Raw genomic sequence first — 13,852 nt, forward strand, 5'->3', positions numbered from 1 at the left:
ATCCCTGTTACGATCGTCGTAAGAAGCGGACCAAAATGCAGCGTGGTATGTGTTCATGAAGATGTTTTAATTAAAGAAAGCATTGAACACTGAATACAAAACAATAAACGAATAACGACCGTGAAGCTATAATAAGAACTGTGCTGACACAAGCAACTGACATAGACAATCACCCACAAAGTACCCACAGAATATGGCTGCCTAAATATGGTTCCCAATCAGAGACAACGATAGACAGCTGCCTCTAATTGAGAACCAATCTAGGTAACCATAGACATACAATTTACTTAGAAAGGTCACAGCCCCATAAACATACAAAACCCCTAGACAAGACAAAAACACATACATCACCCATGTCACACCCTGACCTAACCAAAATAACAAGGAAAACAAAGAATACTAAGGTCAGGGTGTGACAATCCCAAAAAAACATTTCCACTGAATTTCAGCCCTGCCACAAAAGGACCAGCTGACATCATGTCAGTGTTTCTCTCGTTAACACAGGTGTGAGTGTTGATGAGGACAAGGCTGGAGATCACTCTGTCATGCTGATTGATTTCGAATAACAGACTGGAAGCTTCAAAAGGAGGGTGGTGCTTGGAATCATGTTCTTCCTCTGTCAACCATGGTTACCTTCAAGGAAACACGTGCAGTCATTATTGATTTGGGCAAAAAGGGCTTCACAGGCAAGGATATTGCTGCCAGTAAGATTGCACCTAAATCAACCGTTTATCGGATCATCAAGAACTTCAAGGAGAGCGGTTCAATTGTTGTGAAGAAGGCTTCAGGGCGCCCAAGAAAGTCCAGCCAGCACCAGGACCGTCTCCTAAAGTTGATTCAGCTGAGGGATCGGGCACCACCAGTACAGAGCTTGCTTAGGGATGGCAGCAGGCAGGTGTGAGTGCATCTGCTCGCACAGCGAGGCGAAGACTTTTGGAGGATGGCCTGGTGTCAAGAAGGGCTGCAAAGAAGCCACTTCTCTCCAGGAAAAACATCAGGGACAGACTGATATTTTCCAAAAGGTACAGGGATTGGACTGCTGAGGACGTGGGTAAAGTAATTTTCTCTGATGAATCCCCTTTCCGATTGTTTGGGGCATCTGGAAAAAAGCTTGTCCGGAGAAGACGAGGTGAGCGCTACCATCAGTCCTGTGTCATGCCAACAGTAAAGCATCCTGAGACCATTCATGTGTGGGGTTGCTTCTCAGCCAAGGGAGTGGGCTTACTCACAATTTTGCCGAAGAATACAGCCATGAATAAAGAATGGTACCAACACATCCTCCGAGAGCAACTTCTCCCAACCATCCAGGAACAGTTTGGTAATGAACAATGCCTTTTCCAGCATGATGGAGCACCTTGCCATAAGGCAAAAGTGATAACTAAGTGGCTCGGGGAACAAAACATCAATATTTTGGGTCCATGGCCAGGAAACTCCCCAGACCTGAATCCCATTGAGAACTTGTGGTCAATCCTCAAGAGGCGGGTGGACAAACAAAAACCCACAAATTCTGACAAACTCCAAGCATTGATTATGCAAGAATGGGCTGCCATCAGTCAGGATGTGGCCCAGAAGTTAATTGACAGCATACCAGGGCAGATTGCAGAGGTCTTGAAAAAGAAGGGTCAACACTGCAAACATTGACTCTTTGCATCAACTTCATGTTATTGTCAATAAAAGCCTTTGACACTTATGAAATGCTTGTAATTATACTTCAGTATTCCATAGTGACATCTGACAAAAATATCTAAAGACACTGAAGCAGCAAACTTTGTGAAAATTAATATTTGTGTCATTCTCAAAACGTTTGGCCACGACTGTACAGCTGGGCTTGGCTCAGTATGACTCAGCTCAGTAGTGTGAAAGGGGTATTATTTCGTCAGGAGTAGGTGTGACAGGTTAGGGCCAGTCAGGGAGAGGCAGAGGGGAGGGGCTCTTACCTGTTCAACAGTAAGGGGTGAACAGATCTCCTCTCCTCTCAGGATCATGGACCTCTGGGTCAGAACCTCAGACAGCTGGAACGAGTCCAGGCCCAGCAGATCACTGACATTACTGACCACTGGAGAGAGAGACAGACAGATATGTTACTGACCACTGGAGAGACAGACAGACATATGTGTTACTGACCACTGGAGAGAGAGACAGACAGATATGTTACTGACCACTGGAGAGAGAGACAGACAGATATGTTACTGACCACTGGAGAGACAGACAGACATATGTGTTACTGACCACTGGAGAGACAGACAGATATGTTACTGACCACTGGAGAGAGAGACAGACAGACATGTAACTAACCACTGGACAGACAGACAGATATGTTACTGACCACTAGAGAGACAGACATACATGTTACTGACCACTAGAGAGAGACAGACATGTAACTAACCACTGGACAGACAGACAGATATGTTACTGACCACTAGAGAGAGACAGACATGTAACTAACCACTGGACAGACAGACAGATATGTTACTAACCACTAGAGAGACAGACAGATATGTTACTAACCACTAGAGAGAGACAGACAGACAGATGTGTTACTGATCACTGGAAAGACAGACAGATGTGTTACTGACCACTGGAGAGAGACAGACAGACAGATGTGTTACTGACCACTGGAGAGAGACAGACAGATGTGTTACTGACCACTAGAGAGACAGACAGATATGTTACTAACCACTGGAGAGACAGACAGATATGTTACTGACCACTGGAGAGAGACAGACAGATATGTTACTGACCACTGGAGAGAGACAGACAGATATGTTACTGACCACTGGAGAGACAGACAGATATGTTACTAACCACTGGAGAGACAGACAGATATGTTACTGACCACTGGAGAGACAGACAGATGTGTTACTGACCACTGGAGAGACAGACAGACAGATGTGTTACTAACCACTGGAGAGACAGACAGACATGTAACTAAATCAAATCAAATTGATTTATATAGCCCTTCGTACATCAGCTGATATCTCAAAGTGCTGTACAGAAACCCAGCCTAAAACCCCAAACAGCAAGCAGTGCAGGTGTAGAAGCACGGTGGCTAGGAAAAACTCCCTAGAAAGGCCAAAACCTAGGACCACTAACCACTGGAGAAAGAGACATGTTACTAACCACTAGAGACAGACAGATGTGTTACTAACCACTGGAGAGAGAGACAGACATGTTATTAACCACTAGAGAGACAGACAGATGTGTTACTAACCACTGGAGAGAGAGACAGACATGTTACTAACCACTAGAGACAGACAGATGTGTTACTAACCACTGGAGAGAGAGACAGACATGTTACTAACCACTAGAGACAGACAGATGTGTTACTAACCACTGGAGAGAGAGACAGACATGTTACTAACCACTAGAGACAGACAGATATGTTACTGACCACTGGAGAGACAGACAGATGTGTTACTAACCACTAGAGAGAGAGACAGACATGTTACTAACCACTAGAGACAGACAGATGTGTTACTAACCACTAGAGACAGACAGATGTGTTACTAACCACTAGAGACAGACAGATGTGTTACTAACCACTGGAGAGAGAGACAGACATGTTATTAACCACTAGAGACAGACAGATGTGTTACTAACCACTAGAGAGACAGACAGATATGTTACTGACCACTGGAGAGAGAGACAGACATGTTATTAACCACTAGAGACAGACAGATGTGTTACTAACCACTAGAGAGACAGACAGATGTGTTACTAACCACTGGAGACAGACAGACAGATGTGTTACTGACCACTGGAGAGACAGACAGATGTGTTACTAACCACTGGAGAGAGAGACAGATATGTTACTAACCACTAGAGGAAAAACTCCCTAGAAAGGCCAAAACCTAGGACCACTAACCACTGGAGAAAGAGACAGACAGATGTGTTACTAACCACTGGAGAGAGAAACAGATGTGTTACTGACCACTAGAGAGACAGACAGATGTGTTACTAACCACTGGAGAGAGAGACAGACATGTTACTAACCACTAGAGACAGACAGATGTGTTACTAACCACTGGAGAGAGAGACAGACATGTTATTAACCACTAGAGAGACAGACAGATGTGTTACTAACCACTGGAGAGAGAGACAGACATGTTACTAACCACTAGAGACAGACAGATGTGTTACTAACCACTGGAGAGAGAGACAGACATGTTACTAACCACTAGAGACAGACAGATATGTTACTGACCACTGGAGAGACAGACAGATGTGTTACTAACCACTAGAGAGAGAGACAGACATGTTACTAACCACTAGAGACAGACAGATGTGTTACTAACCACTAGAGACAGACAGATGTGTTACTAACCACTAGAGACAGACAGATGTGTTACTAACCACTGGAGAGAGAGACAGACATGTTATTAACCACTAGAGACAGACAGATGTGTTACTAACCACTAGAGAGACAGACAGATATGTTACTGACCACTGGAGAGAGAGACAGACATGTTATTAACCACTAGAGACAGACAGATGTGTTACTAACCACTAGAGAGACAGACAGATGTGTTACTAACCACTGGAGACAGACAGACAGATGTGTTACTGACCACTGGAGAGAGAGACAGACAGATATGTTACTAACCACTAGAGAGAGACAGATATGTTACTAACCACTAGAGACAGACAGATGTGTTACTAACCACTAGAGAGACAGACAGATGTGTTACTGACCACTAGAGAGAGACAGACAGATATGTTACTGACCACTGGAGAGAGAGACAGATATGTTACTGACCACTGGAGAGAGACAGACAGATGTGTTACTGACCACTGGAGAGAGACAGACAGATATGTTACTAACCACTGGAGAGACAGACAGATATTGTTACTGACCACTGGAGAGAGACAGACAGATATGTTACTGACCACTGGAGAGACAGACAGATGTGTTACTGACCACTGGAGAGACAGACAGACAGATGTGTTACTAACCACTGGAGAGACAGACAGATGTGTTACTAACCACTGGAGAGACAGACAGATGTGTTACTAACCACTGGAGAGACAGACAGATGTGTTACTAACCACTGGAGAGACAGACAGATGTGTTACTGACCACTGGAGAGACAGACAGACAGATGTGTTACTAACCACTGGAGAGACAGACAGACATGTAACTAAATCAAATCAAATTGATTCATATAGCCCTTCGTACATCAGCTGATATCTCAAAGTGCTGTACAGAAACCCAGCCTAAAACCCCAAACAGCAAGCAGTGCAGGTGTAGAAGCACGGTGGCTAGGAAAAACTCCCTAGAAAGGCCAAAACCTAGGACCACTAACCACTGGAGAAAGAGACAGACAGATGTGTTACTAACCACTGGAGAGAGAAACAGATGTGTTACTGACCACTAGAGAGACAGACAGATGTGTTACTAACCACTGGAGAGAGAGACAGACATGTTACTAACCACTAGAGACAGACAGATGTGTTACTAACCACTAGAGAGACAGACAGATGTGTTACTGACCACTAGAGAGACAGACAGATGTGTTACTAACCACTGGAGAGAGAGACAGACATGTTACTAACCACTAGAGACAGACAGATGTGTTACTAACCACTGGAGAGAGAGACAGACATGTTATTAACCACTAGAGAGACAGACAGATGTGTTACTAACCACTGGAGAGAGAGACAGACATGTTACTAACCACTAGAGACAGACAGATGTGTTACTAACCACTGGAGAGAGAGACAGACATGTTACTAACCACTAGAGACAGACAGATATGTTACTGACCACTGGAGAGACAGACAGATGTGTTACTAACCACTAGAGAGACAGACAGATGTGTTACTAACCACTGGAGAGACAGACAGATATGTTACTGACCACTGGAGAGACAGACAGATGTGTTACTGACCACTGGAGAGACAGACAGACAGATGTGTTACTAACCACTGGAGAGACAGACAGACATGTAACTAAATCAAATCAAATTGATTTATATAGCCCTTCGTACATCAGCTGATATCTCAAAGTGCTGTACAGAAACCCAGCCTAAAACCCCAAACAGCAAGCAATGCAGGTGTAGAAGCACGGTGGCTAGGAAAAACTCCCTAGAAAGGCCAAAACCTAGGACCACTAACCACTGGAGAAAGAGACAGACAGATGTGTTACTAACCACTGGAGAGAGAGACAGACATGTTACTAACCACTAGAGACAGACAGATGTGTTACTAACCACTGGAGAGAGTGACAGACATGTTATTAACCACTAGAGAGACAGACAGATGTGTTACTAACCACTGGAGAGAGAGACAGACATGTTACTAACCACTAGAGAGAGAGACAGACATGTTATTAACCACTAGAGAGACAGACAGATGTGTTACTAACCACTAGAGAGACAGACAGATGTGTTACTGACCACTAGAGAGACAGACAGATGTGTTACTGACCACTAGAGAGACAGACATATGTGTTACTAACCACTAGAGAGAGAGACAGACATGTTACTAACCACTAGAGACAGACAGATGTGTTACTAACCACTAGAGAGACAGACAGATGTGTTACTAACCACTGGAGAGAGAGACAGACATGTTACTAACCACTAGAGACAGACAGATGTGTTACTAACCACTAGAGAGACAGACAGATATGTTACTAACCACTAGAGAGACAGACAGATGTGTTACTAACCACTGGAGAGAGACAGACAGATATGTTACTAACCACTGGAGACAGACAGACAGATATGTTACTAACCACTGGAGACAGACAGATGTGTTACTAACCACTGGAGAGAGACAGATGTGTTACTAACCACTGGAGAGAGAGACAGACAGATATGTTACTAACCACTAGAGACAGACAGATATGTTACTAACCACTGGAGACAGACAGACAGATGTGTTACTGACTACTGGAGAGAGAGACAGACAGATATGTTACTAACCACTAGAGACAGACAGATATGTTACTAACCACTGGAGAGAGACAGACAGATGTGTTACTAACCACTGGAGACAGACAGACAGATGTGTTACTGACCACTGGAGAGAGAGACAGACAGATGTGTTACTGACCACTGGAGAGAGAGACAGAAATATGTATTACTGAGGGTGGTATGGAGGGTGTTATGGGGGTGGTATGAGGGTGGTAGGGGGGTATGGAGGTGGTTGTCCTTCTGGAAGGTTCTCCCATCTCCAATGAGGAACTCTGGAGCTGTCAGAGGGACCATCGGCTTCTTGGTCACCTCCCTGACCAAGTCCCTTCTCCCTCGATTGCTCAGGTTGTTGGACGGCCAGCTCTAGGAAGAGTCTTGGTGGTTCCAAACTTCTTCCATTTAAGAATGGTGGAGGCCACTGTGTTCTTAGGGACCTTCAATGCTGCAGACATTTATTGGTACCCTTCCCCAGATCTGTGTCTCGACACAATCCCGTCTCGGAGCTCTACGGACATTTCCTTCGACCTCATGACTTGGTTTTTGCTCTGACATGCACTGTAAACTGTGGGACCTTATATAGACAGGTGTGTGTGCCTTTCCAAATCATGTCCAATCAATAGAATTTACCACAGGTGGACTCCAAGTTGTGGAAACATCTCAAGGATGATCAATGGAAACAGGATGCACCTGAGCTCAATTTTAAGTCTCATAGCAAAGGGTCTGAATACTTTTTAAATCAGGTATTTATAAAATGGGGTATTACGGGGTATTGTGTGTAGATTGATGAGGAAAATGTGTAATTGAATCAATTTTAGAATAAGGCTGTAATGTAATAAAATGTGGAAAAAGTCAAGGTTTCTGAATACTTTCCGAAGGCTCTGTACATAGTTTTTGTCAGCAGGTTTTGTCTTTAACTGAAGTGTTACCTCAGCTTCACTATCATTCATTAGAATAACCTCCCACCTCCTCTCCTCCTCCCCTCCCCTCCTCTCCTCTCCTCTCCTCTCCTCTCCTCTCCTCTCCTCTCCTCTCCTCTCCTCTCCTCTCCTCTCTCCTCTCCTCTCCTCTCCTCTACCCCCCCCTCCCTCCCTCCCCTTTCCTTTCCTTTCCTTTCCTTTCCCTCCTCCCTCTCCTCTCCTCTCCTCTCCTCTCTCCTCCCTCCTCCCTCCCTCCCTCCCTCCCTCCCTCCCTCCCTCCCTCCCTCCCTCCCTCCCTCCCTCTCTTCTCCTCCCTCTCACCTCCTTTAGAGGTGATCTGTGCTCCTCCTGCGGTCATGAACTCTATGTTCCCCATCAGGAGAACAGCAGACAGCAGCTTAAAGACGTCACGTATCTCCTCCTCACTGAACTGCATCACCTTTAGAGCCTCCTGGTAGTAGCAGAGACAGAGAGATTATGAGATTCCTTCTACTGAACACAGACAGGATAATACATGCTGCAGGGCCCATAATCAACACATCTGGTGGGACTGTAGTTATTCTACTGGGTTATTCCGCCCTCTGGTGGCAGCTTGTGAAGGTACAACCAGCCTCACCATAACACTGTCATAGAGCTGCAGGTCATCTAGACTCCTGTCCTTCACACAGCCAGACTGACTCAGGTAGTGGTATGACTCTGGGCCCTCAGACAGGAAGTACAACTCTGGAACACAGACATAAAATAACTTTAGGCAGTTATTTTCTTCAGGAACATTTTCTAGAGACAAACAAAGTCCCACTGTATTTAAATCAATTCAAATTGTATTTGTGACATGCTTCGTACAGGTGTAGACTAACAGTGAAATGCTTAATTACGATGCAGAGTTCAAATTAAAGAATCAGAAAGATACAAATAATAACAGAAATAGTGACAAGGAATAAATACACAGTGAATAACAAACACCAATAACAAGTAAAAAATAACACGGCTATACACAGGAAGTAGAAAATAACACGGCTATACACAGGAAGTAGAAAATAACACGGCTATACACAGGAAGTAGAAAATAACACGGCTATACACAGGAAGTAGAAAATAACACGGCTATACACAGGAAGTAGAAAATAACACGGCTATACACAGGAAGTAGAAAATAACACGGCTATACACAGGAAGTAGAAAATAACACGGCTATACACAGGAAGTAGAAAATAACACGGCTATACACAGGAAGTAGAAAATAACACGGCTATACACAGGAAGTAGAAAATAACACGGCTATACACAGGAAGTAGAAAATAACACGGCTATACACAGGAAGTAGAAAATAACATGTCTATACAGAGAGTATAAAATAACATGGCTATAAACAGGAAGTATAAAATAACATGGCTATACAGAGAGTATAAAATAACATGGCTATATACAGGAAGTAGAACATAACATGGCTATAAACAGGAAGTACTAGTCCCAAGTCGATGTGCAGGAGTGAAAGGTCATTGAGGTAGCTAAAGTGCCTTCAGTAAGTATTCAAACCCATTGACTTATTCCGCACTTTGTTGTTTTACAGCCTGATTTAAACATTTATTATTGTCAAAGTAAATTATGTTTTTAGACATTTTTACAAATAAATAAAAACTGAAAAGCTGAAATGTCTTGAGTCATGTATTTAACACCTTTGTTATGACAAGCCTAACTAAGGTGATGAGTAAAAACAAGTCACATAATAAGTTGCATGAAATACCTCATCTCTGTACCCCACACATAATTATCTTTACGCTCCCTCAGCAGTGAATTTCAAACACAGTCTCAACTGACCAGTGCCTCCCAAAGAAGGGCACCTATTGGTAGATGGGCATAAAAAAAGCAGATACTGAATATCCATTTGAGCAGGGTGAAGTTATTAATTACACTTTGGATGGTGTATCAATACACCCAGTCACTACAAAGATACAGGCGTCCTTCCTAACTCAGTTGCCAGAGAGGAAGGAAACAATTCAGGGATTTCACCATGAGGCCACTGGTGACTTTAAAACAGAGTTCAATGGCTGTGATAGGAGAAAACAGAGGATGGATCAACAACATTGTAGTTACTCCACAATACTAACCTAATTGACAGAGTGAAAAGGAAACCTGTACAGAATACAAATATTCCAAACCATGCAACAAGGCACTAAAGTAGAACTGTAAAAAATGTGGCAGCAATCAATGATGAGGAGGTGAGGGGAGGGGAGGTTATTCCAATGCATGATAATGAAGAAGCTGAGGTAACACTTCAGTTAAAGACAAAGCCTGCTGACAAAAACGATGTACAGAGCCTTCGGAAAGTATTCAGAAACCTTGACTTTTTCCACATTTTGTTGCATTACAGCCTTATTCTAAAATTGATTAAAAAAATAAATTTTCCTCATCAATTTGTCCTTGATACAAAGTGTTACTGTATGTTTGGGGAAAATTCAATGCAACACATTACTGAGTACCACTCTCCATATCTTCATGCATAGTGGTGGCTGCATCATGTTATGGGTAATCGTTAAGGACTGGGGAGTTTTTCAGGATAAAGACGTAATGGAATGGAGCTCATAAGCACAGGCAACATCCTAGAGGAAAACCTGGTTCAGTCTGCATTTCAACAGACACTGGGAGATTAATTGACCTTTCATCAGGACAATACCCCAAAACACAAGGTCAAATCTACACTGGAGATGCTTACCAAGAAGACAGTGAATGTTCCTGAGTGGCCGAGTTACAGTTTTGACTTAAATCAGTTGAAAATCTATGGCAGAGACCTGAAAAGGGTTGTCTAGCAATGATCAACAACCAATGTGACAGAGCTTGAAGAATTTATAAAAGAATAATGGGCAAATGTTGCACAATCCAGGTGCGGAAAGCTCTTAGAAACTTACCCAGAAACACTCACAGCTGTAATCTCTGCCAAATGTCCCACCCTGATCTGTTTCCCCTGTCTTTGTGCTTGTCTCCACCCCCCTCCAGGTGTCACACCCTGATCTGTTTCCCCTGTCTTTGTGCTTGTCTCTACCCCCCTCCAGGTGTCACACCCTGATCTGTTTCCCCTGTCTTTGTGCTTGTCTCCACCCCCCTCCAGGTGTCCCACCCTGATCTGTTTCCCCTGTCTTTGTGCTTGTCTCCACCCCCCTCCAGGTGTCCCACCCTGATCTGTTTCCCCTGTCTTTGTGCTTGTCTCCACCCCCTCCAGGTGTAACACCCTGATCTGTTTCCCTGTCTTTGTGCTTGTCTCCACCCTCCAGGTGTCACACCCCTGATCTGTTTCCCCTGTCTTTGTGCTTGTCTCCACCCCCCTCCAGGTGTCCCCCCTGATCTGTTTCCCCTGTCTTTGTGCTTGTCTCCACCCCCCTCCAGGTGTCACGCCCTGATCTGTTTCCCCTGTCTTTGTGCTTGTCTCCACCCCCCTCCAGGTGTCCCACCCTGATCTGTTTCCCCTGTCTTTGTGCTTGTCTCCACCCCCCTCCAGGTGTCCCACCCTGATCTGTTTCCCCTGTCTTTGTGCTTGTCTCCACCCCCTCCAGGTGTCCCACCCTGATCTGTTTCCCCCTGTCTTTGTGCTTGTCTCCACCCCCTCCAGGTGTCCCACCCTGATCTGTTTCCCCTGTCTTTGTGCTTGTCTCCACCCCCTCCAGGTGTCCCCCTGATCTGTTTCCCCTGTCTTTGTGCTTGTCTCCACCCCTCCAGGTGTCCCACCCTGATCTGTTTCCCCTGTCTTTGTGCTTGTCTCCACCCCCTCCAGGTGTCCCACCCTGATCTGTTTCCCCTGTCTTTGTGCTTGTCTCCACCCCCCTCCAGGTGTCCCACCCTGATCTGTTTCCCCTGTCTTTGTGCATGTCTCCACCCCCCACCAGGTGTCTCCCCTCATTATCCTGTGTATTTATACCTGCGTTTTCTGTTTGTCTGTTGCCAGTTGGTCCCGTCAAGTCCTACCAGCGTGTTTCCTCTAGTTTTTGTTAGTCTTCTAAGTTCTGACCTTTCTGCCTGTCCTGTCCTGACCCTGATCCTGCTCGCTGTCCTGTCCTGTCCTGATCCTGCTCGCTGTCCTGTCCTGACCCTGATCCTGCTCGCTGTCCTGTCCTGTCCTGACCCTGATCCTGACCCTGTCCTGATCCTGATCCTGCTCGCTGTCCTGTCCTGTCCTGACCCTGATCCTGCTCGCTGTCCTGTCCTGACCCTGATCCTGCTCGCTGTCCTGTCCTGTCCTGACCCTGATCCTGACCCTGTCCTGATCCTGATCCTGCTCGCTGTCCTGTCCTGTCCTGACCCTGATCCTGATCGCTGTCCTGTCCTGTCCTGACCCTGTCCTGACCCTGATCCTGCTCGCTGTCCTGTCCTGACCCTGATCCTGCTCGCTGTCCTATCCTGTCCTGACCCTGATCCTGCTCGCTGTCCTGTCCTGTCCTGACCCTGATCCTGCTCGCTGTCCTGTCCTGTCCTGACCCCTCTCCTGATCGCTGTCCTGTCCTGACCCTGATCCTGATCGCTGTCCTGTCCTGTCCTGACCCTGATCGCTGTCCTGTCCTGACCCTGATCCTGTCCTGTCCTGACCCTGATCCTGCTCGCTGTCCTGTCCTGTCCTGACCCTGATCCTGATCGCTGTCCTGTCCCTGATCCTGTCCTGTCCTGACCCTGATCCTGATCGCTGTCCTGTCCTGATCCTGACCCTGATCCTGACCTGACCCTGATCCTGTCCAGTCCTGTCCTGATCCTGTCCTGATCCTGACCCTGTCCTGTCCTGATCCTGATCGCTGTCCTGACCTGACCCTGATCCTGCTCGCTGTCCTGTCCTGTCCTGATCCTGATCCTGTCCTGACCCTGATCCTGACCTGACCCTGATCCTGTCCTGACCCTGATCCTGACCCTGATCCTGATCCTGACCCTGATCCTGACCTGACCCTGATCCTGCTCGCTGTCCTGTACCTGCATGACTCTGATTTGGATTATGACCCTTTGCCTGCCTTGACTTACCTGTTTCCCCTTAAACGATAATAAACTCTGAGACTTGTACTGTAAGGGTACAGCCTCAGTGTTCACTGTCTTAGCCTGAGTCCTGATAATAGGCTATTGGGTACTGTCTAAAACTGTAAGGGTATAGCCTCAGTGTTCACTGTCTTAGCCTGAGTCCTGATAATAGGCTATTGGGTACTGTCTAAAACTGTAAGGGTACAGCCTCAGTGTTCACTGTCTTAGCCTGAGTCCTGATACTAGGCTATTGGGTACTGTCTAAAACTGTAAGGGTACAGCCTCAGTGTTCACTGTCTTAGCCTGAGTCCTGATAATAGGCTATTGGGTACTGTCTAAAACTGTAAGGGTACAGCCTCAGGGTTCACTGTCTTAGCCTGAGTCCTGATAATATTGGGGCTCTAAAATTGGGTACTGTCTAAAACTGTAAGGGTACAGCCTCAGTGTTCACTGTCTTAGCCTGAGTCCTGATAATAGGCTATTGGGTACTGTCTAAAACTGTAAGGGTACAGCCTCAGGGTTCACTGTCTTAGCCTGAGTCCTGATAATAGGCTATTGGGTACTGTCTAAAACTGTAAGGGTACAGCCTCAGGGTTCACTGTCTTAGCCTGAGTCCTGATAATAGGCTATTGGGTACTGTCTAAAACTGTAAGGGTACAGCCTCAGGGTTCACTGTCTTAGCCTGAGTCCTGATAATAGGCTATTGGGTACTGTCTAAAACTGTAAGGGTACAGCCTCAGTGTTCACTGTCTTAGCCTGAGTCCTGATAATAGGCTATTGGGTACTGTCTAAAACTGTAAGGGTACAGCCTCAGGGTTCACTGTCTTAGCCTGAGTCCTGATAATAGGCTATTGGGTACTGTCTAAAACTGTAAGGGTACAGCCTCAGGTTCACTGTCTTAGCCTGAGTCCTGATAATAGGCTATTGGGTACTGTCTGAAAACTGTAAAACTGGGTACAGCCTCAGGGTTCACTGTCTTAGCCTGAGCCTGATAATAGGCTATTGGGTACTGTCTAAAAGGTACAGCCT

The 13,852-nt window shown here is 45.6% G+C and overlaps 1 protein-coding gene across 1 annotated transcript in view; it reads right to left on the minus strand.

The window, feature by feature from the left end:
- LOC115127140 (unconventional myosin-X-like) overlaps window positions 1–13,852 on the minus strand; it is a 322,940-nt gene that overhangs the window by 200,782 nt on the left and 108,306 nt on the right. Inside the window, exons 9-11 of the mRNA XM_065016386.1 lie at window positions 8,451–8,557; window positions 8,156–8,285; window positions 1,938–2,056 (exon numbers count right to left, since the gene is read on the minus strand). Coding sequence (XP_064872458.1) covers window positions 1,938–2,056; window positions 8,156–8,285; window positions 8,451–8,557 — 356 coding nt within the window. The remainder of the gene's footprint in view (window positions 1–1,937; window positions 2,057–8,155; window positions 8,286–8,450; window positions 8,558–13,852) is intronic.

This window comes from Oncorhynchus nerka, linkage group LG3 (assembly GCF_034236695.1).
Source record: "Oncorhynchus nerka isolate Pitt River linkage group LG3, Oner_Uvic_2.0, whole genome shotgun sequence".
Lineage (NCBI taxonomy): Eukaryota > Metazoa > Chordata > Actinopteri > Salmoniformes > Salmonidae > Oncorhynchus > Oncorhynchus nerka.